The 24,997-nt window shown below is 39.5% G+C and overlaps 1 protein-coding gene and 1 pseudogene across 1 annotated transcript; both read right to left on the bottom strand.

The window, feature by feature from the left end:
• Positions 1-1,204: 1,204 nt before the first annotated feature.
• Positions 1,205-22,144, bottom strand: LOC127080347 (pentatricopeptide repeat-containing protein At5g18475-like; annotated as a pseudogene).
• Positions 22,145-22,653: 509 nt separating this feature from the next.
• Positions 22,654-23,529, bottom strand: LOC127088231 (heavy metal-associated isoprenylated plant protein 24). Its single transcript, XM_051029143.1, has 2 exons — positions 23,299-23,529; positions 22,654-23,212 (listed from the first exon to the last, which is right to left on the bottom strand). Exons 1-2 carry the CDS (start codon positions 23,453-23,455, stop codon positions 22,917-22,919), a joined length of 453 nt encoding a protein of 150 aa, XP_050885100.1. The 5' UTR covers positions 23,456-23,529; the 3' UTR covers positions 22,654-22,916.
• Between the last annotated feature and the right edge of the window lie 1,468 nt (positions 23,530-24,997).

Here is a 24,997-nt window from a genome sequence, read left to right as displayed (position 1 = left end):
CATTTCTTTTCGCTGCAGGTTTGTCAAGTTTGGAACTCTGCACGAAATTGCATTGGCCGCTGGTTGATTTTAATAGCAGGTGCTTGAATCTTATATATGTTGCAAGTCAGGTACTTGGACTTGTAGCAGGTTTAAGGATCATGGTGGTTATACTTTTGTAACATGTTTCCACTGCAGGTTTTGGCTCAAATGAGGCTTGTGATTGTGGTCTACTGCAGGGTCCAAGACAAAATGAAATGGTGTGTCACAAGATTCTGGTGAGCTCTTTGACGACAGTCTCTTCTTCACTACCCACTTAGGTACGGTGCCTTTCTTCCATTTTGTTCACAAGTCACAAAAGGGAGACTTCCTGATCTTGTCATCTGGAAATTCTGCAGGTATTATGTTCAAAAGTGAATCAAGTCGACCTTCCTTTCTATTGTAACTCCGACACCCCAATCCATCACAGGCTGCCGAACAAATCCCAAGCCATTTCTTCCATTGTTAAGTTTGTGACTGCTTACTGTTTCCGCCACCGTATCAGATGTTGCACCCGGCTTGAAAGAAAAGTTCACTGGCTGAACTGGAATCGTAAAGTTCTGCTCTTGCAAACTTTTTAGTGGGTAAGATGCAAGATTAGCTACAGACTGTACACCCTTTCCATTCGCCTTTGACTTCTATATTGATCCCAGCTTTGTGCAATGCAGGGTTAAAATAGTTCGGCCTTGTTCAAAATCCTCTTGCAAGAAGTGACCTTATCAGAACTATGATCCAAAACTTCAGGTGCAAGAAGCCCGAATCTATCCACGAACTCATCAAATGTTTTTTTGTGGGAAAGCCAACACAACTTATCCCGATTGCCTCCATGACACCTCCACGGCGCAGTTGCTGCAAAACATTGTTGTGCTAAAAAAGAAAAAATTATCGGCTTTAGCAGATTATTGGGTTTAATACAGCGAATGTAGTGTGGCTCAGTGGAATTAAGAATTTCAAGTAGAGCTTGTAGTAGAATTTGTGATGTATTTTCCTCTCCCTTAAGTATAAGTAAGAATAACTAAAGTGCTTTATCAAATCCAATTCTTTTATTGGAATTGTGGGTAGAGAATGTCTATTGCCTACCCATCGTTGTTTATCTGAATTCACTTTTGTATCATCCTTTGCACCAAGTTACGGATTCCAAACCGAAACTGCTTGAGAAATAAAACATCATTCCACAATGCAGACATCAGGAATTTGCTGTTACCACCAATTCTTCAATTAGCTCAAAACGTACAATAATTTTCTGTCTCTGCAGATTAATTCGATTAGAAGTTCCCAAGAATCAAGTTATGGCTGAAACCCATATCCACCAAGTCAAATAGAGCTGTAGCAGCATCATCAGCCAACCCGTCCTTACAAGGACGAACCAATAATTCATTTGAGGTAGCATAATGGGGTACAAACCCTCTACTTAGCATTAATCCTAATAATTTATTTGCCTTCCTCAACTCACATTTTTGAGTTAACGAGTTTAGTACAATCCTGTAACTACCCTTGTTCAAATATACACCTTGGCGTGGGAGTTTCTCAATCATATCCAAAGCCTCGTCAAATCTACCTTCCCTGCTCAAGCCTCCGAGTATCACATTGAATGTAACAGTATCAGCCTCACATTCATTTTCCTTCATTTCTTTAAGCAACTTTGTAGCCTCATCAATTTGCCCATTCCTACAGAAAAAATTGATCAAAGAAGTGTAGGTAACCGTATCAGGTTTCAAAACAAAGTTCTTCATTTCAGCCAAAACCCCTTTTGCATCTTCCGGTTTTCCTGCTTTACATAATCCGTCAACTAGGGCTGAGTTGGGACAACATCCATCATTTTTCATAAACTCAATAACATTTCTAGCACGATCAATATTTCCTTGAAAGCTTCGTCCATATACATTAGAGTCAAAATTTTCTAAGGGATAAGACAAACTGGGTGTTTTTTCATCCTTATAAAGAGCATAGCCAAAGACTCTTTGTGCATCAATTTCATCCACACAGTCTTCAAGACCCCACTCAAGTAACTTTAGGTATCCACCAGGTTGTACCGATTCACCTACAATCCTATCCGGTTCACTCAAATCTCTTTCAATCACATGCACTCGTCGTCCATCCTTTCCAAGTGTATAAGCAAGAGCAGCATTGTCTAAACAGTCAGTGTAGGTGGATGGACTCATGACTAGATGAAATGGTCATGAGGAGGAGAGAAAGTGAAAAAATGAAAAAATTCAGGACCAAAATCGGGGTATGACAGTTGCCCCTATTTAAGTATCTTCAACTAGAGAATATGAAGCAGGACACTCTTCATATGATCATAGTGGGAGATGGTTAAATACTAAGAAGACCCGGATTTTGATCCTGAATCCCTATGACATGATGTGATATGATATGATATGATATGATATGATATGCATGGATGCATGATTCTTTTTTTTGTAATTTTTATCTGCTAGGGATGTGGTGGACCCTTGACAGGAGATGCTATTAGACAAACCAACCTGTGGGGAATGCTGATGGTCCACAAGGAGACAGACAAATGGTAAAAAACAAATTTGCTGGGGAAGACAAATCCTGCTGGAGAATCAGACACACACTTGGGAGTAATCGAAGTGAAAGTTGATAAACAACATTCAGAGTACAAGAGATTTCGGTAGTAAGTTCACATATGACTTACTAGACCCGAATAAGAAAGAAAATGTCACAACAGGTTCAGATATGACCTGGCAATACTGGAATAAAACACAACAAATAGGTTCATATATGACCTGACAATGCTGGGGGAATATCAAGAAGTTCTGACAGCAGGTTCAGATATGACCTAACAAACTCAGAAAAAATCAAGAAGAGTGTATCAACAGGTTCATATATGACCTGACAATACTGGAATGAAAGTTCAACAGCAGGTTCATATATGACCTGACAACACTGAAACATTCATAGAGAAAGACTCTTCAGAACAGGTTCATATATGACCTGACACTGGAATAAAGCTCAACAACAGGTTCATATATGACCTGAATAGTATTGAACAACTGGTTCATATATGACCTGACAATGGAATAAAGTTTAACAATAGGAAAAAAGGTTCAACAACAGGAAAAAGGTTCAACAACAGGAAAATGGGTCAACAACAGGTTCATATATGACCTGAATAGTATTGAACAAACAGGTTCATACATGACCTGACAATGGAATAAAGTTCAATAACAGGTTCATATATGACCTGAATAGCACTGAACAACAGGTTCATATATGACCTGATGGTGGAATAAAAGCTCAACAACAGGTTCATATATGACCTGAATAGTATTGAACAACAAGTTCATATATGACCTGAGAATGGAATAAAGTTCAACAACAGGTGGACATATGACCTGAATGGCTTGAATAACAGGTTCACATATGACCTGATAATGGAATAAAGTTCAACAACAGGTTCACATATGACCTGAATGGCTTGAACAACAGGTTCATATATGACCTGATAATGGAATCAAGTTCGACAACAATTGGACTTGAAAAATGACTGCGAAAACTGGATGTTGGTTCAAGGATACCACAGACAAACTGGAATTAGAGGTCAAAGGACATAGGGTCAACAACAAGACCTAGGTCAATGCATAATAAGCACGAAGTACATTTCGGCTATGCATGATTTGAATGCATGATATATGAATGATCATGATTATGGGATTGCTGACACTTGGCAGACTGGGAGTTTGTAGGGACTGTTTACAGAGATTCTGATTCCTCAACACCACTAACTCATACCCGTACAATTAACAGGCGCATCCAGAGGAGAATCTATCATGATTGACAGTTATAAATAACCAAAGGTCCATCCTTCTAGAGGATTAATAAGTTGTACTCCATGGGGACTTTTGTTGGTGATCCAGGAATATTTATGCAACCTCGAGGCTTTCGAGGAAACAAATGATTTTCCTTTGATTTTCACATATATCAAAGTAATTTTGTTTTTTCACTAAATTTCAAATTCTTTTTCAAGTTTCAAAATTTCATTATTAACAAATAAATGACATTTTGCATAACAAAGAAAAGCGTAGATGGACACAACTAACAATGATTGGGAAAACTTGTATTTTATTCAAGAATGGTAGCACACAAATGGAGTAGCTCCATAGAGTGTTACAAATTTTGGAAAATGGCAATAAGGAAAGGTTTACGTTGAATTCAGTAATCACTAACATCCCTACTAGATATGATTCCCCAAAACTTTGCTTCTAAGGGGAGTAACTGGATTGATCTTCCGCCTTAAATTCTCTGGTGTTAATCAGTAACAACTGATGCAGTTTATGCCTTGTGCCCCTAACTTTTGCCTGGATCGCCCTTTCGGGTTTTCAATCCACCGGGACGCTCCTTTTTTGCCTAAATCGCCCTTTCAGGTTTTCGATTTAGCGGGTCTTTATTAGGCATAGTATTTTTTAACTGCATCAGAGTTCACGGGGTGTGAGAGCTCTTCATCATCCATAGTTGTAAGAATCAAGGCGCCTCCGGAGAAAGCTTTCTTCACAACATATGGGCCTTCATAATTGGGAGTCCACTTCCCACGTGAGTCCTTGTGTATTGGAAAGATCTTGTTAAGCACGAGGTCTCCTTCTCTGAATTCCCGAACACGTACTTTCTTGTCAAAAGCCCTTTTAAGCCATTTTTGGTATAATTATCCATGGCACAAAGAAGTCATTCGCTTCTCGTCTATGAGGTTTAACTGATCAAATCTATTTTGAATCCACTCAGCCTCTTCTAGCTTGGTCTCCATCAAGATTCTCATTGAAGGTATCTCTACTTCAATTAGGAGAACTGCTTCCATCCCATATACCAAAGAGAAAGGGGTTGCCCCTGTTGAAGTGCAGACGGAAGTCCGATATCCATGCAGTGCAAAGGGTAGCATTTTGTGCCAATCCTTATAGGTTTTTACCATTTTCTGCAGGATCTTCTTGATGTTTTTATTAGCGGCTTCAACAGCGCCGTTCATCTTTGGACGATATGGTGAAGAGTTATGGTGTTCAATCTTGAAGCTTTCGCATAATTCTTTCATGGTCTTATTATTCAGATTCGTCCCATCATCGGTGATGATCCGGCTTGGAATTCCATAACGGTAAATGATCTCTTTCTTGAGGAACCGTGCAACCACTTGTTTTGTCACATTAGCATAAGAGGCAGCTTCTACCCATTTAGTAAAGTAATCAATGGCGACTAGGATGAAGCGGTGACCATTGGAAGCTTTAGGCTCGATGGTGCCAATCATGTCAATGCCCCACATTGAGAAAGGCCAAGGTGACGTCAAAATGTTTAGTAGGGTCGGAGGCACATGTACCTTGTCAGCATAGATTTGGCATTTATGACATTTTCTAGCATAATTGAAGCAGTCGGATTCCATGGTCAACCAGTAATAACCAGCTCTCAAAATATTCTTGGCCATGGCATGCCCATTGGCATGAGTCCCAAAGGATCCTTCATGAATCTCCTTGATCAACAGGTCCGCTTCACGTCCATCCACGCATCTGAGCAGAATCATGTCGTGATTTCTCTTGTACAACACACCATTGCTTAAGAAGAATTTGGATGCTAACCTCCTCAATGTTTTCTTGTCAAGGGTTGTTGCATCTGTTGGATATTCTTGATTTTGCAAAAAGCATTTGATATCGTGAAACCAGGGTTTACCATCGGCTTCCTCTTCAACTGACTGACAGTAGGCAGGCTCAACTTTCCGCTCGATCTGAATGAGAGGTGCTTCATTATGGAATCTAACTTGGTACATTGAAGCCAACATAGCCAAAGCATCAACAATTTGATTCTCAGTTCTCGGGATATGACGGAAAGTGATTTCGTCAAAGTATTTTATTAATTCCATGACATAGGCACGATATGGGATCAACTTGGTATCACGGGTTTCCCATTCGCCCTTGACTTGGTATATCACCAAGGCTGAGTCTCCACATACTTCGAGGATTTTGATTCGGAGATCAATTGCTGCTTCAATGCCTAGGATGCACGCCTCATATTCTGCTATATTATTTGTGCAATCAAAACACAACCTTGTTGTGAAAGGAGTGTATCCACCATTTGGATTCAACAGGACAGCTCCTACGCCATGCCCCATGTAATTGGAGGAACCATCGAACATGAGCTTCCACCGAGATCCGGGTTCAGGTCCTTCATCAAGTCCTGGGATTTCACAATCTTTTACTACCATAATGTCTTCATCGGGGAAGTCAAACTTCAACGACTGGTAATCTTCAACGGGCTGGCTTGCCAAGTAATCAGACAACACACTTCCTTTAATGGCTTTCTGAGATACATATTGGATGTCATACTCAGATAGTAACATCTGCCAACGGGCGAGTCTTCCAGTCAAAGCAGGCTTTTCAAAGATATACTTTATTGGATCCATTTTTTAGATCAACAAAGTAGTGTGGCAAATCATGTATTGTCTTAGACGACGAGCGGCCCATGCTAAAGCACAACAAGTTTTCTCTAAGAGTGAATATCGGGATTCACAATCAGTAAATCTCTTACTCAGATAATATATGGCATGTTCCTTTCGACCGGTTTCGTCATGTTGTCCCAGCACACATCCCATTGATTTTTCAAGCACAGTTAAGTACATAAAGAGTGGTTTCCCCTGGACAGGTGGAATTAGAATAGGGGGCTCTTGCAGGTATTGTCTAATTTTCTCAAAAGCCATTTGGCAGTCAGAATTCCATTCAACTGCTTGATCTTTTCTGAGCAACTTGAATATAGGTTCACACGTAGCAGTCATATGAGATATAAACCTAGAGATGTAGTTCAAACGTCCCAGGAATCCTCTAACTTCTTTCTCTGTACGTGGGGCAGGCATTTCTTGTATTGCCCTAACCTTGTCTGGATCTACCTCAATTCCTCGTTGACTGACAATGAAACCTAGCAACTTTCCGGATCGGACACCGAAGGTGCATTTAGCAGGATTCAGCCGTAGTCGAAATTTCCGAAGACGCTCAAATAGCTTTTGCAAGTGGTCTATGTGATCCTCTTCACTTTGGGATTTTGCAATCATATCATCCACATAAACCTCAATTTCCTTATGCATCATATCATGGAAAAGGGTGACCATTGCTCTTTGGTAAGTTGCCCCAGCATTTTTGAGACCGAATGGCATTACCTTGTAGCAAAATGTTCCCCAAGGGGGTGATGAATGTGGTCTTTTCCATGTCTTCTGGATCCATCTTGATTTGATTATAACCCGAGAATCCGTCCATAAAGGAGAAGACTGCGAACTTAGCAGTGTTGTCTACCAGAGTGTCAATATGTGGCAGGGGGAAGTCATCCTTTGGACTAGCTTTGTTTAGATCCCTGTAATCAACACACATCCCGACCTTTCCATCCTTTTTGGGTACAGGTACTATGTTAGCTACCCATTGAGGGTACTTTGCAACTGCTAGAAAACCGGCATCAAATTGACGTTTCACCTCGTCACAAATCTTTAGAGCCATGTCGGGTCTCGCTCTTCAGAGCTTCTGCTTCACTGGAGGGTAATCTGGCTGTAGTGGTAGCTTGTGGACAACAATATTAGTATCTAAACCTGGCATATCCTGATACGACCAAGCAAATACATCTACATATTCTTGTAGCAATTTGATCAATCTTTCTTTAATGCTTGCCTCAAGTGTAGTCCCAACTTTGACCTCTTTCTTATCTTCTTCAGTGCCAAGGTTGATTGTTTCCACTGGTTCTTGATGCGGCTGAAGGGCCTTTGACTCATGCTCGAGCATCCTTTCCAATTCTTCAGGGAAATCACAATCTTCCTCACTATCCTCTTCCGCTTGGTAGATGGGGAGTTCAAAATTATAGGAAGTAGTGGGGTCATCGAATTCAACTGGTTTATTGATTATTCTGCATGTTTTTTAATGATGGTTTTTTTAGTAAAACGGGAATAAAAAGCAAAAGAAATAATAAAAAATATTTTTTGTAGTTTTTGAAAGGATTGCCATTTTAAGGAAAGAAAAACAAAGTAAATGAACGACAAGAATTTGAACAAAATGCTCTTTATTTGTCATAATGATTTTTTTTGAAATTCAAAAGGGGCCCTACAAATGATCCATTAGCCTTGGGCAGAGCTAAGGATTTTCAAAAAACACAAAGGAAAACACAATTACTTCAACACGGGAAAAACTTCTAGAATCTCAACCACTTCCCAGTTTGTCAGGGCTGCTTCACATCGGTATATCAAATCTGATGCTTCTCCATCTTCGATGTCATCTTCCACTGCACCAACTTGATCTCCATGGATAAATCCTTTGCTCAGGAAAACTTCTTGTATGCTCCGCACACGGTCCTTTGCAGGGACCAGGGCTCCTCCATTAGCAGAAGGCTTGTACCCCAAACCAAAACGGTCATTTTTCTCACTGACGTTGATGACTTGCCCCTAACCTGCAGGGCCTCCACTTTCAACTGCTGATCTTGCACTCTTCAAAGAAGCGAACGACAAACTGGTTTTATCAATAGGATCCTTAACCTCTTCAAGTGTGGCATTGGATATTTCAAGGGCTTGAAAAGAGGTTTCTAAGGCATCCTCATCAGCCTCAATATAACGGAAAGAGGAGAGTTGACTGATGATAAAATCTTCTTCACCCGAGACAATGACGAGCTTGTCATCGACAACGAACTTCATCTTTTGATGCAGAGTAGAAGTTACTGCCCTAGAAGCATGTATCCATGGGCGTCCCAAAAGGCAGCTATAAGCTGGATTTATGTCCATGACTTGGAAATCGATGGGGAATACATGCGGTCCGATCTGTATTGGTAGTTCTACCTCCCCAACTACTGTCCTTCGCGAACCATCAAATGCTTTTACCACAAGCGCACTAGGTTTCAACTCCGAACCTTGGTAAGACAATTTAGCAAGTGCCCTCTTTGGTAGAACATTGAGGGATGATCCAGTGTCAACTAAAACTCTGGCCAGAGCATCATCTTGGAATTTTATGGACACATGCAAGGCGCAGTTGTGATTCTTCCCCTCCTTGGGTAGCTCTTCATTGCTGAAGCTTAGAGTGTTGCAGGCTGTGATATTGGCGACCACTCCATCGAATTGGCCGGCCGTTATATCTTGGGTAACATGAGCCTGAGCAAGCACTTTCAGCAGAGCCTCCGTATGAGCTTCGGAATTCAGAAGCAAAGATAAGATAGATATTTTTGATGGTGTTTGATGTAACTGATCAACTATCTTGTAGTCAGATTTCTTTATTATCCTTAGGAACTCACTTGCTTCGTCTGTTTTCACAGCCGGCTGTGCCCCTCCATGCTTTGGGGTAGGATTTACATTTGCAGCTTCCCTTGTTGGCTCTTGAGGGTTCACATTAAAATCGGGAGTATAAACCCGACCACTGCGGGTCATCCTGCTTGTCCTTGCGATGTTAGTGATGTCGGTGTCAACATTCTCCAAACCTTTCTTACTTTCAGCAGTTTTGGGTTTTCCATCTACCACTCCATCTACCACTGTTATGTCGTACTTCCAGGGTACCGCCTTGGTGCTTTCAAAAGGAAATGGGGTAGGCATGCAAACTACCACGGGTGATGGATGAACAACATCTCTTCTGTGATAAGTTACCTCAAACGGTTCTGGTATATTAAAAACGGGTTCAATGACTGAAACTTCCTCGTTTGTTGTTGGACCACAAATTTGTAAAACACCTTGATCCATCAAGTTCTGAATGTCATTTCGTACCACTTTACATCCTCTTGGATGAACGACACATTCCTCACAGTTGTCGTGACATGTATCAATCAATCTATCCCCCACCAATCCTGCATGAAGCGCTAGCAACAGAGTTTTAACATCTTCCACGTTTTTGATTATACACACATCAGAAGCATCCTCGACGACATTAACATCACCATGCGCTGGCAAAGGGTTATTTTTGACATTGGGTCCGACGTCTCGAAATGAAAGAATCTTCTTCTCAACCAGGTCTCGCACAATATGCTTTAAAGCATAACATCCTTCTAAATCATGTCCAGGGGCACCCCCATGGAAAGGAAAATGGGCATCTGGATTGTACCATGGAGGTAAAGGATTTGGTGGAGGACCCAAAGGTCTGGGCGTCACTAACCTTTTCTGTAGTAACGATGGGTACAATTCAGTGTATGTCATAGGGATTGAAGCAAACGGAAGTCTACCTCTCTGTACCCTATTTTGATTTGGAGGATTTTGTGGACGAGGAGCCTTTGCCCTTGGCTGTTGATAAGTAGGTGGCGCAGGCGCTTGCTGGTATATCGACGCTTGTTGAGCAGGTTGATAGACAGGAGCTTGTGACTGGTTGAAATTTGGTGTGACTGCTACCACATACGGTTGTTGAACATATTGTACTGGATAAATCGGTTGTTGTTGAGCAAATTGGTGTTGTTTCTTCCATGAATGACTCCTCATTTGACTGGTTGACACTGCATTTGTATCACCCTCCTTCTTTCTTTGAAATCCTCCAGGAAACTTTTTGGCATTACTACTAGATGTTTCAGAGGTAGTCATCATCTTTCCATTCTTCAATCCAAGCACGACCTTTATGCCCACGGCGACCAGGCCAGAGAAGCTTGCAGATACACTACTCACCATTTTTTCATAGAACATAGGTTTGACTGTATCCATGAACCAATCCGCTAACTCCTTCTCAGCCAGAGGTGGTTCGACTTACGAGGCCACTTCCCTCAATCGTTGCGCGTATTCCTTAAAAGACTCCTTATCTTTCTGGGACATGCTGAGCAATTGCCTCCTATCTGGGGCCATATCCATGTTATACTTATAATGTTGGATGAAAGCATCAGATAAGTCTTGGAAACAACGAATCCTACTCTGATCAAGGCTTAAGTACCATTTAGATGGAGCACCCCTCAAGCTGTCTTGGAAGCAATGTATCATAAGTTTGCCATCCTCTACATGCGCAGCCATTTTTCGATAGTACATAATAAGGTGACTCTTAGGACACGAGTGGCCCTCATACCTATCGAAATCTGGGGTCTTGAACTTCGCAGGAATCACAAGACCTGACACTAAGCATATCTCCTTTGCAGTAGCACCAAAAACTTGGTCACCTTCCATAGCCCTCAATCTTTTCTCAAGCATCTGGTAATTCTCCTTCATCCCTCTTATGTCTTCTTGCCTTTCCTCATCTTCGTCTGAAAAGTCCGGAGCATGTTGTTGATCCTCAAAGTAAGGTTGCACATGTGCACGAACGAGAGGAGGTGCGAACGTGTGGACCACTAGATGATTTTCATTGATGGTCGGTAGAGGAGTCGTCTGCTGAGCGGATTATGCAAAACCAGGGGCGCCTTCAACTGGAGGTGTGAAACCGGGAGGTAAACCATAGGTTGGCCAAGTGGTTGGTACTGTCCTTGCAGGTTGGGGTTCAATCGTGGGACCGGCGATTTCTGAAACGACCGTCGTTTGGGCGTCCAACTTTGCCCTGATGACCTGTAGTATCTCCATGACTTGCCCCATGTTTCCACGTAGGTCTTCGAGCTCTGAGCTCACTCGCTCCAATTCTTGTTCTTGTTCAGCCATTCTCTGTCTTGCTCCGGCACGAGTATTATACCGGTGTTGAAAATTCAGCGTGAAACTGGAGGAAGAAAGGACAGAATGAGACTCTGTTTTGAAAATGCATGAATGCATGTATGGATGCATTTTGTTTGCAAAACTCTTGGTTAGTTTCAATCATTCATTTCAAAAATGTCACAACACTTGTTCGCAAATATTTAAAATAATAAGGAAATGAAACACAATAAAATGAATCTCAAAAGCGATTTTTCATTAATCTCATATCAAAGTTCAAATACAAACAACGTGCTCATGGCTTATGGGCTTTCCGAACCGTAGCAAGGTCGGTAGTTAACCCTTCTAACATTGTCTTACAAAACTTAATGAAATTAAAGACTTGATGCGGGGTGTTCTCTGGACACATGCACCAATCAGCTTCTTGTAGCTTCTCAGGTAGCTCTCGCATGATGGAACTCGCAAATCCGGACAGCCTCAGAAATTTTCCCTTCCACTCAGTGTAAAGCCCTTGGAGATCTTGGATGATGCGCAAGTCTTCAGCCTTGGTCACCTCTATGTCCCTATAGAGGTTTCTCCAATATCTGCATTCACCTAGCAACACCATATAGGCAGCGTCCTGATCCCCACCTTCAAGTGCCTGGATTCTAGCATCGACTTGTTCCAAATGATATTTCAACCGTGTGCAAACTCTTTCTGACTCTTCAGTCTTCAACTTCTCACGTTCCAGAGTATCCTTGTATTTCTGAATGGTATTCTCCAGTTCACGAGTACGAATCTCAAAAATCAGCCGTGCTTCCCTTTTCATTTCAAGGGTCAGTTCCAGAGTCTTGTTGAGTTTTTGAATCCGGAGTAGAGCTCTATCCAACTCCTCTTCCTTTGATTTGAACACAGATTTGGTGCTATAGAGCGCTTGTCCAAACTTTTCTCGCCTTGCTTCAGACTCTCTAGCTCTTTTGTTGGAGATTTCAAGCTCTTTGTCCTTCTTTTGTTGACCGTCTTTCAAGTTCCCATTCTCTATCGAGACTTGGCCAAGCTTGATTCTCAAATCAGCATTTTCCAACTCCAACTCCTTGATACGGGCATTGAGCTTCTCTACATCTTCAGGTAATATGGGTTCTGGCTCAGGAACCAATGGATAGATAGAAGGATCAAATGGAAAAGGGAGTTTAATCATCTGAACCCTCTCTCTAACCCAACAAGTGTAAGGCTCTTGGGCAATGACATTTCTCTTACCCAACTCCTTACCTTTTCTGATAACTGCTTGCCAAGACCTCTTGATCTTTTTCACCATGGGATGATCCGCTTCAGCACTGTGTAAGATGAAAGGCTCTAGAGCTTCAACTTTTGGAGGGCCATTCATAGGGTACCCATGCTGCCTCAGAGATAACACAGGGTTATAGTTGATGCAACCCTTGGTTCTTATCAAAGGCACATTGGGGAAGTCTCCAATGCTGACAATCACATTCTCGGTTTCCCAATCCCTGATATACCACTTAACATGACTGGAGGTGAGGGAAGCTAACTTCTGGAAGGGCTTGAGTTCCTTTGAGACAAAAGGACCTTCTTCGGGCATATGGGATCTAAACCAGGCATGCAACAACTGCGCACAACATAAGACGATTCCTCCCTTCTTCTCATGACGATCATGGAGAGTGTAGTAGAGATCTGCCAAGAGGAACGGTACAGGGTTACCAGAGAGGAAAATTCTCACCGCCAGGTGGTCCACAAAATGGTCAATATTTGGGAAGAGAACTATCCCATATACCAACACGGCTAACACAGCATAAAAGGCTTCCCAATTCCCTTCTTTTTCCATCTTCTTGGTCTGATCTTCCAAGAACTTCCTAGAAAAACCACTGAAAGGTCCTTTCACATCCCAATTGTCCACGACTTCAGAAACTTTCAGACCCAAAGCTGAAGCTATCCTCTTGGGAGGAATATCTTCATCGAGCTTAGGAAATGGATTATGATCCTTCAAATTCCGGCCTATGATCCTCTCAACCTCCTCCAAGGTAGGAGTCAACTGGAAGTCAGAAAATGTGAAACAACGTAGAGGTGGATCATAGAACTGAGCAATAGTCACTGCGGTCATCATGTCCATCTTCTCATTTAGGATGTCCAGAATTCTTCCATAGTTTTGTACAAAGCTGTTGAGTTTGATTGGTGTTATTTTGGCACTCAACTTCTGCAGGCTGGTAAGGTCCACGTTCTTGTATTTGAACTGAAAAGTGCCTCTTCTCTCAGGATTCATCTTGCTAACAAGTCTTGGATTCCTGAAATAATGCGAAACAAACTAAGAGTTTTGCTTTTTATGCGTATGCAATGAATGGATGGATGCAATGTTTTTTTGTTTTTTCTTTGGATAGGTTCAAAGGTCGGAGGTATGGATAAATTTGATTGCTTTTCCAAAACGGGGTTCTCACCGGGTATGATCTAGGGCTTTGTCATAAAGGATCCCCAGAGTCATTGATTCACAAGAATGTTTGACGCTTACGGGAAATACTTTCCGGTCGTCAACTCCATCAAGGGAATCTATTCTGGGTGAGGTTCTCGTACCGACTCTTACGAAGTATTCACCTCGGGATGCCGTACTACGCAACCATCGACTGGGTTCTAGACAGGGTACTCAGAGTCATGGATTCAAAAGACTGTTTGACGCTTACGGAAAATACTTTCCGATCGTCAACTCCATCTAGAGAATCTATTCTGAGCGAGGTTCTCGTATTGATTCTTACGAAGTATTCACCTCGGGAATCCATACTACGCAACCATCATTTCTAGTTGGCCAAAGGTTCAATGTTCTAAAAGGTCCTTAGAGTCATGGACCCCTTTGAAACATCGAAGCTTACGAGGTATACACCTCGGGCGACAATATTTGCAAAAGAATCTACTCTAAGTGAGGTTCTCGTACCGACTCTTACGAAGTATTCACCTCGGGAGTCCGTACTACTCAACCATCGTCCTATCTTATGTTTTTTTCACTCTAGACTCGGGTGTAGAGTCTTTCCCACATGGTTTGCAATCAAAATCCAAGTACCCAACACGGTGGAACCAATATACAACAAATATCAATATAACAATAAAGATATTAAAAAGCAATAAATAAGGGAAAAGCCACAAAATTAAACAAACAAAGGCACACAAACGTCCTAACTAGGTTTGACTCGCTTAGGGATTGGATTGTTTTCCCCAGCAGAGTCGCCATCTGTCGCACCTCGAAAAATGGGGATACGACTTTAAGCGAAGGCGCGATCGCACGCTCGCAATGATGGACTGAACAGAGTCGCCACCGAACTTTATTTATTCCTAAAAAGGAAAGGGGAAATATCGATAAAACCCTTAAAAGAAAGGATAAGATATGGTCATCGCAACCAATATCAGGGTTCGGGAGTCGATTACGCAAGGGGAAGGTATTAGAACCCCTCACGTCCGTTGTACTCAACGGGAACCATTAGGTTAGTTGTGTGCGTTAGTGTTAGTTGAAATATTAGGCTTTTCGAATTATTAGGTGGGAAAGAAAGAAAGGATGAGAAGAGAATATTTTTGGATTTTTGACGAAGGACTAAACCTAAGTTTTTTATTAGTGGGCCTGACAAGATTTAAAAATCCTGCTCCTACGTATCTCAAAAGAGAAATCAAGGCTTACGTAGTTCTGGGTAGAAAAATGTTTGTTTGTTGATCGATTTTAGCGAAAGCTATAGTGTATTAATCGACGAAAACATTATTTTACCCAAAACAGATGAGGAGTGAACGCATACCACACATCGAACGGATTTATAAATCTACATTCGGAAAAGCGTCATTTATCTCTACTCAACAATCGTGGCCGAAACATTGTTTTGCATCACCTTAGGACAATATATCTTTCATTTATGAAAAAGGTTTTTGATTAATCGCACGGCGGCGAGAAAGAGTTTGATTGGTTGGATGTATTTTTGAGTAATGGCGAGAACTTGGATGAGCGAGATATACATCTCGAATCCTAGTCTCAGGAGTGCGTGGTATACACCACGTTCCATTTCCATCTTATTTGCAAAAAATGCTTAATAAGAATTAAGTGTTTTGAATTTGATTGAGAAAGGGTTTGAAGAAACCGCATTGACAATTTTAGACGATGGCGAGAGCCAAGATAGGCGAGGCATACGTCTCGAATCTTAATCTCAGGAGTGCACGGTATACACCATGTTCCATTTCCACCTTTATTGAAAAAGTGTTAAATAAGAATTAGGTATTTTGAGTTTTGTTGTGAAAATGACTTGACCCTAGATCAAGTATTGATGGACGTTTAAGAGAAATTTGAATGAGTGTTTGAGAGAGAACAAAGTGGATAAATTTGGATGATGGCGAGAGCTAAGATAGACGAGGCATACGTCTCGAATCTTAATCTCAGGAGTGCGCGGTATACACCATGTTCCACTTCCATCTTATTGAAAAGGTCTTAACTATGAATTAATATTTTTTGAGTTTTTATAAAGAAAACTGACTTGACGTTGAATCAAGCGTTTGATGAAAGTTTGAAAGAAATGGAATAGAATAGGAGGGAGAAATGAATTGATTTGTTTATTGAGAAAATACTCGACGTTGGATCGAGTCATTATTTTTGATCTTTTGGAAATGGTTGATTTTATTCTTGTTTTAGTATCTAACTAAACAGTCAAACAAATAAAGAAATAAAATAGTACAAAATTATTACACATCGGGGGAGTGGGGTACATTTTGTCAAATGGGGATTCAAAATCATGAAATAATTAAATCGGGCCCAAACAACAAATAATGCAATGTATGAGTGTAAGTGCAAGAGAACTGGCTCATTGTAAGAAAGCCCAAGAGTAAGCTATGTGAGGTTGATGGCGATGCTTAAAAAGCAATTGACTTACAAAGGTATGGAAATGGGTATTAATAAGCTAAAATTAAAATAAATAGCAAGGTACTATATAGAAAAAGAAATTAAATAAAATAATAAACATAACAAATATAAACACAAAAATTGGCTATCCCCAAGTATCGAACCCGCTCCACTAAAGATCATGAAACTACCCTCTCTCCACTAGACCATTCATGATTATTTGCTATCTTAATGCTAATTTGGATAAGTAAACCAAGATAGATTAAAAATTAGAATTAAAAATAAAAACTAAGATAAAAAACAGTTTGTTGGACTACCAAGAAAAAAACAGGAAATTAAACCCAGCCGCCTGGCTGTTGGGTTCTAGAACTAATGGATTGGGAATAACAAAAAGCAAATCATTACTATACACCAAAGTTAATGACCACTTGGAACACTAAACGGTCACTTAAATCTTTTTAAAAGGATTTTAAATACTCTTAAAATAAATAAAAAGAAAATGAATTGGGGACACGACAAATCCAGAGGATTCGTTTATCTTTCTCACGAAGACAGAACTCTTCCTCTCTCAATCTCTCATCGCCGTTCCCAATCGCTCACGTCTCTCCTTCGCTCATCATCTCTCATTCTGTTCCCAATCGCTCACGTCTCACTCAATCACTCTGAAACATGCAAGAATCCATGGCTGAAACAAAAAAGGGCTCACCTTCGGCGGTGACGACGGCGACGATGAAGCTTAAACCTCACTCCTTCGCCTCTTCAATCCAAGTTTGTATTGATTGTGGGATTAGGGTTTTGTGGTGTTTTCGATGTTAGGTTTTTTCAATTTCCGGTCCGCCTCCGAATTTTTCGTCCTCTCTTCTGATTCTCTTCCCTCTTTATATCTTGCAGATTAGGGTTTCGATTTGGTCTATGCAGATCCAAACGGGTATTTCTACAAAATCCTTTTGGTGTGCTCAGTTGGGATTCCCCTATTTGATGCTAACTTCGGAAACGGTAACACAAACCACGTACTTTCTCCCTCTGTTTTGTCTTAATCCCTTTTGGGATATTTTTTTTTTGAAATCTTACTGTTGCCAATGCTATGTTTTTTTTACTGCAGGGAAAACGATGAAAACATGAGGAGCTTCGGTTTTCACATGGCCTTGGTTTAACGCTCCTATTCTGTTTTTCTTGCTTTCTATTTTTCTGTTACAATTCGTGTTTTGGTTTACTCATGGTATGCTGTAGGTTGCTTGCAGCTATAGTTCCAACAAATTCTCCCTGCACTTCTTCAGTTTTCAAAGCCTGCTTATCTTAGCCCCAACTTCAATTGTGTTTAGTCATAATGTGCACCATTCCTGGGACCAGGACCCTCCTTTTGAAATACCCTACAAGTCACGTAGGAATTCTGTGCAATGCCCTTGTCAGCTAAGTTTTTGTCTTCAAGTCTGAATTCATGCATTACCCAATCAGTTCGGTCTCCTTTAAGAGCTTTACCAATGTGAAACACCAGGGTTCTAGTCATCCCCACCACTTGATTCTTATGTTCAACAGCTCTATCCTCTATTGATTATGTATTCTTACCTGCATAAGATTGCTCTGTTAGATTGACATGCTTAACCTTCATTTCTTTTCGCTGCAGGTTTGTCAAGTTTGGAACTCTGCACGAAATTGCATTGGCCGCTGGTTGATTTTAATAGCAGGTGCTTGGATCTTATATATGTTGCAAGTCAGGTACTTGGACTTGTAGCAGGTTTAAGGATCATGGTGGTTATACTTTTGTAACATGTTTCCACTGCAGGTTTTGGCTCAAATGAGGCTTGGTGATTGTTGTTAGACTATGGCACGGATCTAGATGGGGGGAGGGGGGTTGAATAGATCCCAATTAAAAACTTGAGTCGGCGCTACCAATTTAAAATTGGTTTTGAAAAATTGTTTTAAGTGCGGAAGCGGCCGAGGAAAATTTTAGTCTAAAACGAACCGTTATTGGAAAACCGGATATGCGTTAAGCTAATGGATTAGAGATAAAGTGAAATACAAATCACTACACTAATTGCACAATCAATGATATGTTTCACTTACTAGGATTCCTAGTTCCAATGATCCAAATACCAAATTAAACAAGATACAAACTTAAGACAACTTTGGTTTAGGCAAATTTTCAAACACTTGGCGTGCATAAACACTCCAAGTGATATTTGTGTTGAGTAAGTAATTCAAATTAATCTAGTACAATATACTATTGTACTTTGGATTCAAAAAAACAGAGTTTTAATCTCTTACTCAACTTATATCAATGTTTGGTAAAATTGCTTAAACTAAAATCACTTAATTTTTAAGCTGAAAAACACTTATGCAGAAAATCAAAGAAGACAGAGATTTGATGAGACAGTTCCCCCGTCGTCCTCGCTTCGGGGTACGTCTGCCCTCAATTCTAAACTTAGAATTGAGATGATTTAATTAGATATCACCTGTGAAATTTAACCGTTTATACAAGGATTGCAAAGCAAGTAAACAACAGAACTCCCAATGTGTTGAATGATGCTTCCTATCCTTGCTCCTTGATTCAAGATGAATCAAGACCTTCGATCGTTGTTGCTAGACCTCCGATTCCAGCCCCTTTGTTGAAGAATCTTCCGTTCTTCAAACCCTCGGCCCGGCTGATCTCAAACACAACGAATCAAACCCGAATCCTTCCCTTCAATATCACCAAATCCGCTACTAGACTGATGAAGACTTCCTCTTCTCAATCACCTTCGCTCAGCTGAATATTGATGAAGCAATTCGTCCAAAAACCCCCAAACACAAACCGGTATTGGAGGACAAAACCCTAACGGTTTTATTCAAGAAAGAACCTGCCACAAGCTTCAACCCGAACCGGATTCTCCAATCTCAGCTTCGAACCTTATCACCTTTAACCGATCACGAAGCACACCAAAAATGGTTGTGTGTAGTTGATGTGTTGTGAAATGTTGAAGATGAAGATGATGAATCTTGGACACCTTTTTCACTCTTTCTTGTTTCCTTGAACACTTGAATTCAAATTGACAAATGTTAGTTGATAAAAGTGATTTGACTTCTATTTATAGTAACTGGCTTTCCAACCAAAATAATAGCTTTTCAAACAGTAAAAAAAATACTCAGAAAACTGAGTTCACGCACGAGCGGTCGACCATAGGTCGGCGTGCGCTGACCCGTGGGAAATGCGCCGACCCCTATGGTCGACTCAAGTGCTCCATGAGCTGACCCGTGGCCAACTGAACTATGCCATGCGCCGACCTGTGGTCGACTCAAGCAAGCGTGCGCTGACCAGTAACCAACTGGGCTGAGTTATGCGCTGAGCCGTGAGCTATGCGCCAGCCCTTATGGTCGACTTAAGGCCTTCAAATCTGCAAAAATTCGCGTTTTGTGATTTTCATGCATTTCGTCATGATCACACTTTGTCCACATATGTTTTTAAGAATTATAACAGATTTAGATAAGCATAGGAAAGGATACGATAGGTGATGTGTTGCATTTGTTTGTAGACTTGGAATCAACAACGCCGATTCGTCCGTGGTGGTCATTTGTCATCATCGAAACTTCTGATTGTATGTTGTTTGACAATTTGCCTTTACAATTGTGGTCTACTGCAGGGTCCAAGACAAAATGAAATGGTGTGTCACAAGATTCTGGTGAGCTCTTTGACGACAGTCTCTTCTTCACTACCCACTTAGGTACGATGCCTTTCTTCCATTTTGTTCATAAGTCATAAAAGGGAGACTTCCTGATCTTGTCATCTGGAAATTCTGCAGGTATTATGTTCAAAAGTGAATCAAGTCGACCTTCCTTTCTATTGTAACTCCGACACCCCAATCCATCACAGGCTGCCGAACAAATCCCAAGCCATTTCTTCCATTGTTAAGTTTGTGGCTGCTTACTGTTTCCGCCACCGTATCAGATGTTGCACCCGGCTTGTAAGAAAAGTTCACTGGCTGAACTGGAATCGTGAAGTTCTGCTCTTGCGAACTTTTTAGTGGGTAAGATGTAAGATTAGCTACAGACTGTACACCCTTTCCATTCTCCTTTGACTTCTATATTGATCCCGGTTTTGTGCAATGCAGAGTTAAAATAGTTCGGCCTTGTTCAAAATCCTCTTGCAAGAAGTGACCTTATCAGAACTATGATCCAAAACTTCAGGTGCAAGAAGCCCGAATCTATCCACGAACTCATCAAATGTTTTTTTGTGGGAAAGCCAACACAACTTATCCTGATTGCCTCCATGACACCTCCACGGCGCAGTTGCTGCAAAACATTGTTGTGCTAAAAAAGAAAAAATTGTCGGCTTTAGCAGATTATTGGGTTTAACACAGCGAATGTAGTGTGGCTCAGTGGAATTAAGAATTTCAAGTAGAGCTTGTAGTAGAATTTGTGATGTATTTTCCTCTCCCTTAAGTATAAGTAAGAATAACTAAAGTGCTTAATCAAATCCAATTCTTTTATTGGAATTGTGGGTAGAGAATGTCTATTGCCTACCCATCGTTGTTTATCTGAATTCACTTTTGTATCATCCTTTGCACCAAGTTACGGATTCCAAACCGAAACTGCTTGAGAAATAAAACATCATTCCACAATGCAGACATCGGGAATTTGCAGTTACCACCAATTCTTCAATTAGCTCAAAACGTACAATAATTTTCTGTCTCTGCAGATTAATTCGATTAGAAGTTCCCAAGAATCAAGTTGTGGCTGGAACCCCATATCCACCAAGTCAAATAGAGTTGTAGCAGCATCATCAGCCAACCCGTCCTTACAAGGACGAACCAATAATTCATTTGAGGTAGCATAATGGGGTACAAACCCTCTACTTAGCATTAATCCTAATAATTTATTTACCTTCCTCAACTCACATTTTTGAGTTAACGAGTTTAGTACAATCCTGTAACTACCCTTGTTCAAATATACACCTTGGCGTGGGAGTTTCTCAATCATATCCAAAGCCTCGTCAAATCTACCTTCCCTGCTCAAGCCTCCGAGTATCACATTGAATGTAACAGTATCAGCCTCACATTCATTTTCCTTCATTTCTTTAAGCAACTTTGTAGCCTCATCAATTTGCCCATTCCTACAGAAAAAATTGATCAAAGAAGTGTAGGTAACCGTATCAGGTTTCAAAACAAAGTTCTTCATTTCAGCCAAAACCCCTTTTGCATCTTCCGGTTTTCCTGCTTTACATAATCCATCAACTAGGGCTGAGTTGGGACAACATCCATCATTTTTCATAAACTCAATAACATTTCTAGCACGATCAATATTTCCTTGAAAGCTTCGTCCATATACATTAGAGTCAAAATTTTCTAAGGGATAAGACAAACTGGGTGTTTTTTCATCCTTATAAAGAGCATAGCCAAAGACTCTTTGCGCATCAATTTCATCCACACAGTCTTCAAGACCCCACTCAAGTAACTTTAGGTATCCACCAGGTTGTACCGATTCACCTACAATCCTATCCGGTTCACTCAAATCTCTTTCAATCACATGCACTCGTCGTCCATCCTTTCCAAGTGTATAAGCAAGAGCAGCATTATCTAAACAGTCAGTGTAGGTGGATGGACTCGTGACCAGATGAAATGGTCATGAGGAGGAGAGAAAGTGAAAAAAATGAAAAAATTCAGGACCAAAATCGGGATATGACATTGAGATCAGACAGTTAAATTTTTTATTTGATTTGTGAGTTCAATCTAATAAAAGTTTTATTTGGTTTTAGGATCAACCTCGGTAAAATTTCTCATTGTTGTAAAATATTCATGAGCATATTCTTAAAAATCTCAAGACTCATTACTAGTGAAACTCTCAAGAAAAAACACCTAAGAACAAAAATAAGTCAAACGGTAAATCGAACGTGTATAAATATTTGATTATATCTTTTTAACTCTATCTCTTAAATTTTTGTCATTTATTTTTATTTTCTTCTTCACTTCTTTCTCTCGGGTGAATTGACACAAACCATTTTTAAGAAAGAATTTTTAGAAATAATCTCAATTTCTAAATAATACAATCCATCTGTCCCTTGTTATGTTTCTAATCATTTGTTCAACATTATAGATTCTTGTGTGTGATATCATTTTTAAATTTCTCTATTGCTTTTTTAGGAGTCTATAAAGTTGAGAGATGTCCCATTTTAGAGTTCACGAGTTCTTAACATCAAAACCAAACCTCGCCAAATTCATTTCAGAAATGATTGTAAACGTCCAATTTCAAAGATGGCAATAGAGACAAAGACAGAGACAGAACAATGTGCTGCCAAACACGAAACGTACATATAGCCACCCACAAAGGATAAAAGTTCAATAGTACAAATTATGCATAAACAACACTAATTCACTATACACTTCCAACTACCCCAACAACAATTAAGATTTACATAATGACAGCACAAACCCATGCAAAAATATATTATTGTCTAGTATTAGATAATAATAACTAACTTTCATACACATTAATTAATTTCTACACTCAAAGCCTAATCACACACATATATTTTAATATTAAGATTATATATTATTACATTATAGAGCATGCATTTGGATTTTCATCACTGAACATTTCAACATAGCTATCATCAAAGGTGGTCTCTTTTGTGTTGGAAGTGTCACCAACTTTTCTAACCATATTAGGAGGAGCCTTTTTATCATAAGCTTGAGAAACATATGGATGAGCCACCATAGTGTATGGAACATAAGGCCAAAGTTCAACCTTCTTCTTTGTTGATTGTGCAGCTTTCAACACTTTCTTTGGCTCAACATATCCACTCACTGTTACTTTCTGCTGCTTCATATCCACATCCACTTTCTTAACTCCTGTTCAAATTTCAAAATAATCAATTACCATTCAATAAAATAGAAAACACAATCATACATAATTCTAAATTGCAAGAAGAAAGTACCTTTAACACCAGAAAGGACATGCTTAACTTTACGAACACAGCCATCACAATCCATTCTGATTTTAAGAGCTACAGTTTGGGTTTGCTTCTTTTTCTTCTTCTTTGTGGTGCTACTGAGTAAATCAGACAAGTATTCCAAAGTACCTTGTACTCCCATTTTCTGTTTCACCTTACGATGATGCTAGCTTGGTCTTAATTCAAGAAATAAATTACTTAGGCATTTGTTTATATATAGAGATAGAGAAAGATATATATATATATATATATATATATATATATATATATATATATATATATATATATATATATATATATATATATATATATATATATATATATATATATATATATATGATTTAAGAAAGGAGTGATTGAAGAGTATGAAAATTACTTTGGACTTAAACTCTTTGTTTTCTTTGACTTTATATGCATAGCATTAGTATGCATATACATGTGTATGAGGTGGAGAAATAACGTACATGTATATATTAAATATGGAGGTGAATCTATTTCATATATAATTCAATGATTAATTAGTATAGAGATCAGTTGGGGTGTCTCAATCTCATTGAATGATATAATATATTTGTATTCAAATACAATTGCCACCTTAATAAAAACCAAAAGTGACACCCACCTTAATTAAGAGAAGGGATAGTTACTTATATAAAAAAAAAGAAGAAAAAGAGAAGAAGAAGAAAAAAAGCTAGTATACAATAATTCTTAATTTTGTGGAGTTTATCGGTAATCATATGAAGTTTCGTTAATAAACCTTAGTAAGTTCCTCATGGTTACCGAGTATCCGTTAGATTTACTTGGCTATCGATCTTGTCATATAATCTAAGTTTTATAACCTAAATCTAAAATTAATTAGGGTTTAAAGGTTGTTATTTATTTAATAGACAACTTAGTAATATATATATATATATATATATATATATATATATATATATATATATATATATATATATATATATATATATATATATATATATATATATATATATATATATATATATATATATATATATATCATGTAATTCAATAATATTAATTCTTATTTTCTTATTTTTTCTCTTTCTCTCCTCACTAAAAATGTCTCACGCAGTAAAAATTGGTATCTAGAGTTCCTGTTAGATTCTTGATCGTGTTTTCAAGAATCACATGTCGGTGATCGTGTTTCCGGAATCGTGGATTGTTATCAATTGCTGCAAAGAAGAATGATACTAATGGCATTCTAAATTCTTTTCCAATTCTTGACGGCAAGAATTGGATCTGATGGAGAAAACAGATGCAATCCTTGTTCGGTTTTTATCAAACCCAAGAAGTGGTTATTGATGGTGTCCTTGAGCTTGTTGAAAATGCAACTGATGCTCAAGGAGTCGCGCACATGGAGGCGAAGAAGAAAGACTGCAAGGCTGCGTATTGTATTCAATCGGAGGTAGATTCGGCGAAATTCGACAAGATCTCTCATGCTGAATTGGCAAAGGAGGCATGGGATATTCTTGTCAACTTCTATGAAGGAGGTGAGAAAATCAAAGTCGTCAAATTACATACCTTGAGATGACAGTATGAATTGCTGCAGATGGAAGAAGATGAAAAGATTGCGGGCTATGTGTCGAAGGAGCAGAATCTCGTCCATCTCATGAAGGATTATGGTGAAATCCTAACTGATAAGATGATAGTTGAGAAAGTAATG

The sequence above is a fragment of the Lathyrus oleraceus genome, chromosome 5 (genome assembly GCF_024323335.1).
Source record: "Lathyrus oleraceus cultivar Zhongwan6 chromosome 5, CAAS_Psat_ZW6_1.0, whole genome shotgun sequence".
NCBI lineage: Eukaryota > Viridiplantae > Streptophyta > Magnoliopsida > Fabales > Fabaceae > Lathyrus > Lathyrus oleraceus.
Note: the sequence above shows the minus strand (reverse complement) of the source record. Positions and strands in the feature narration are given on the sequence as shown.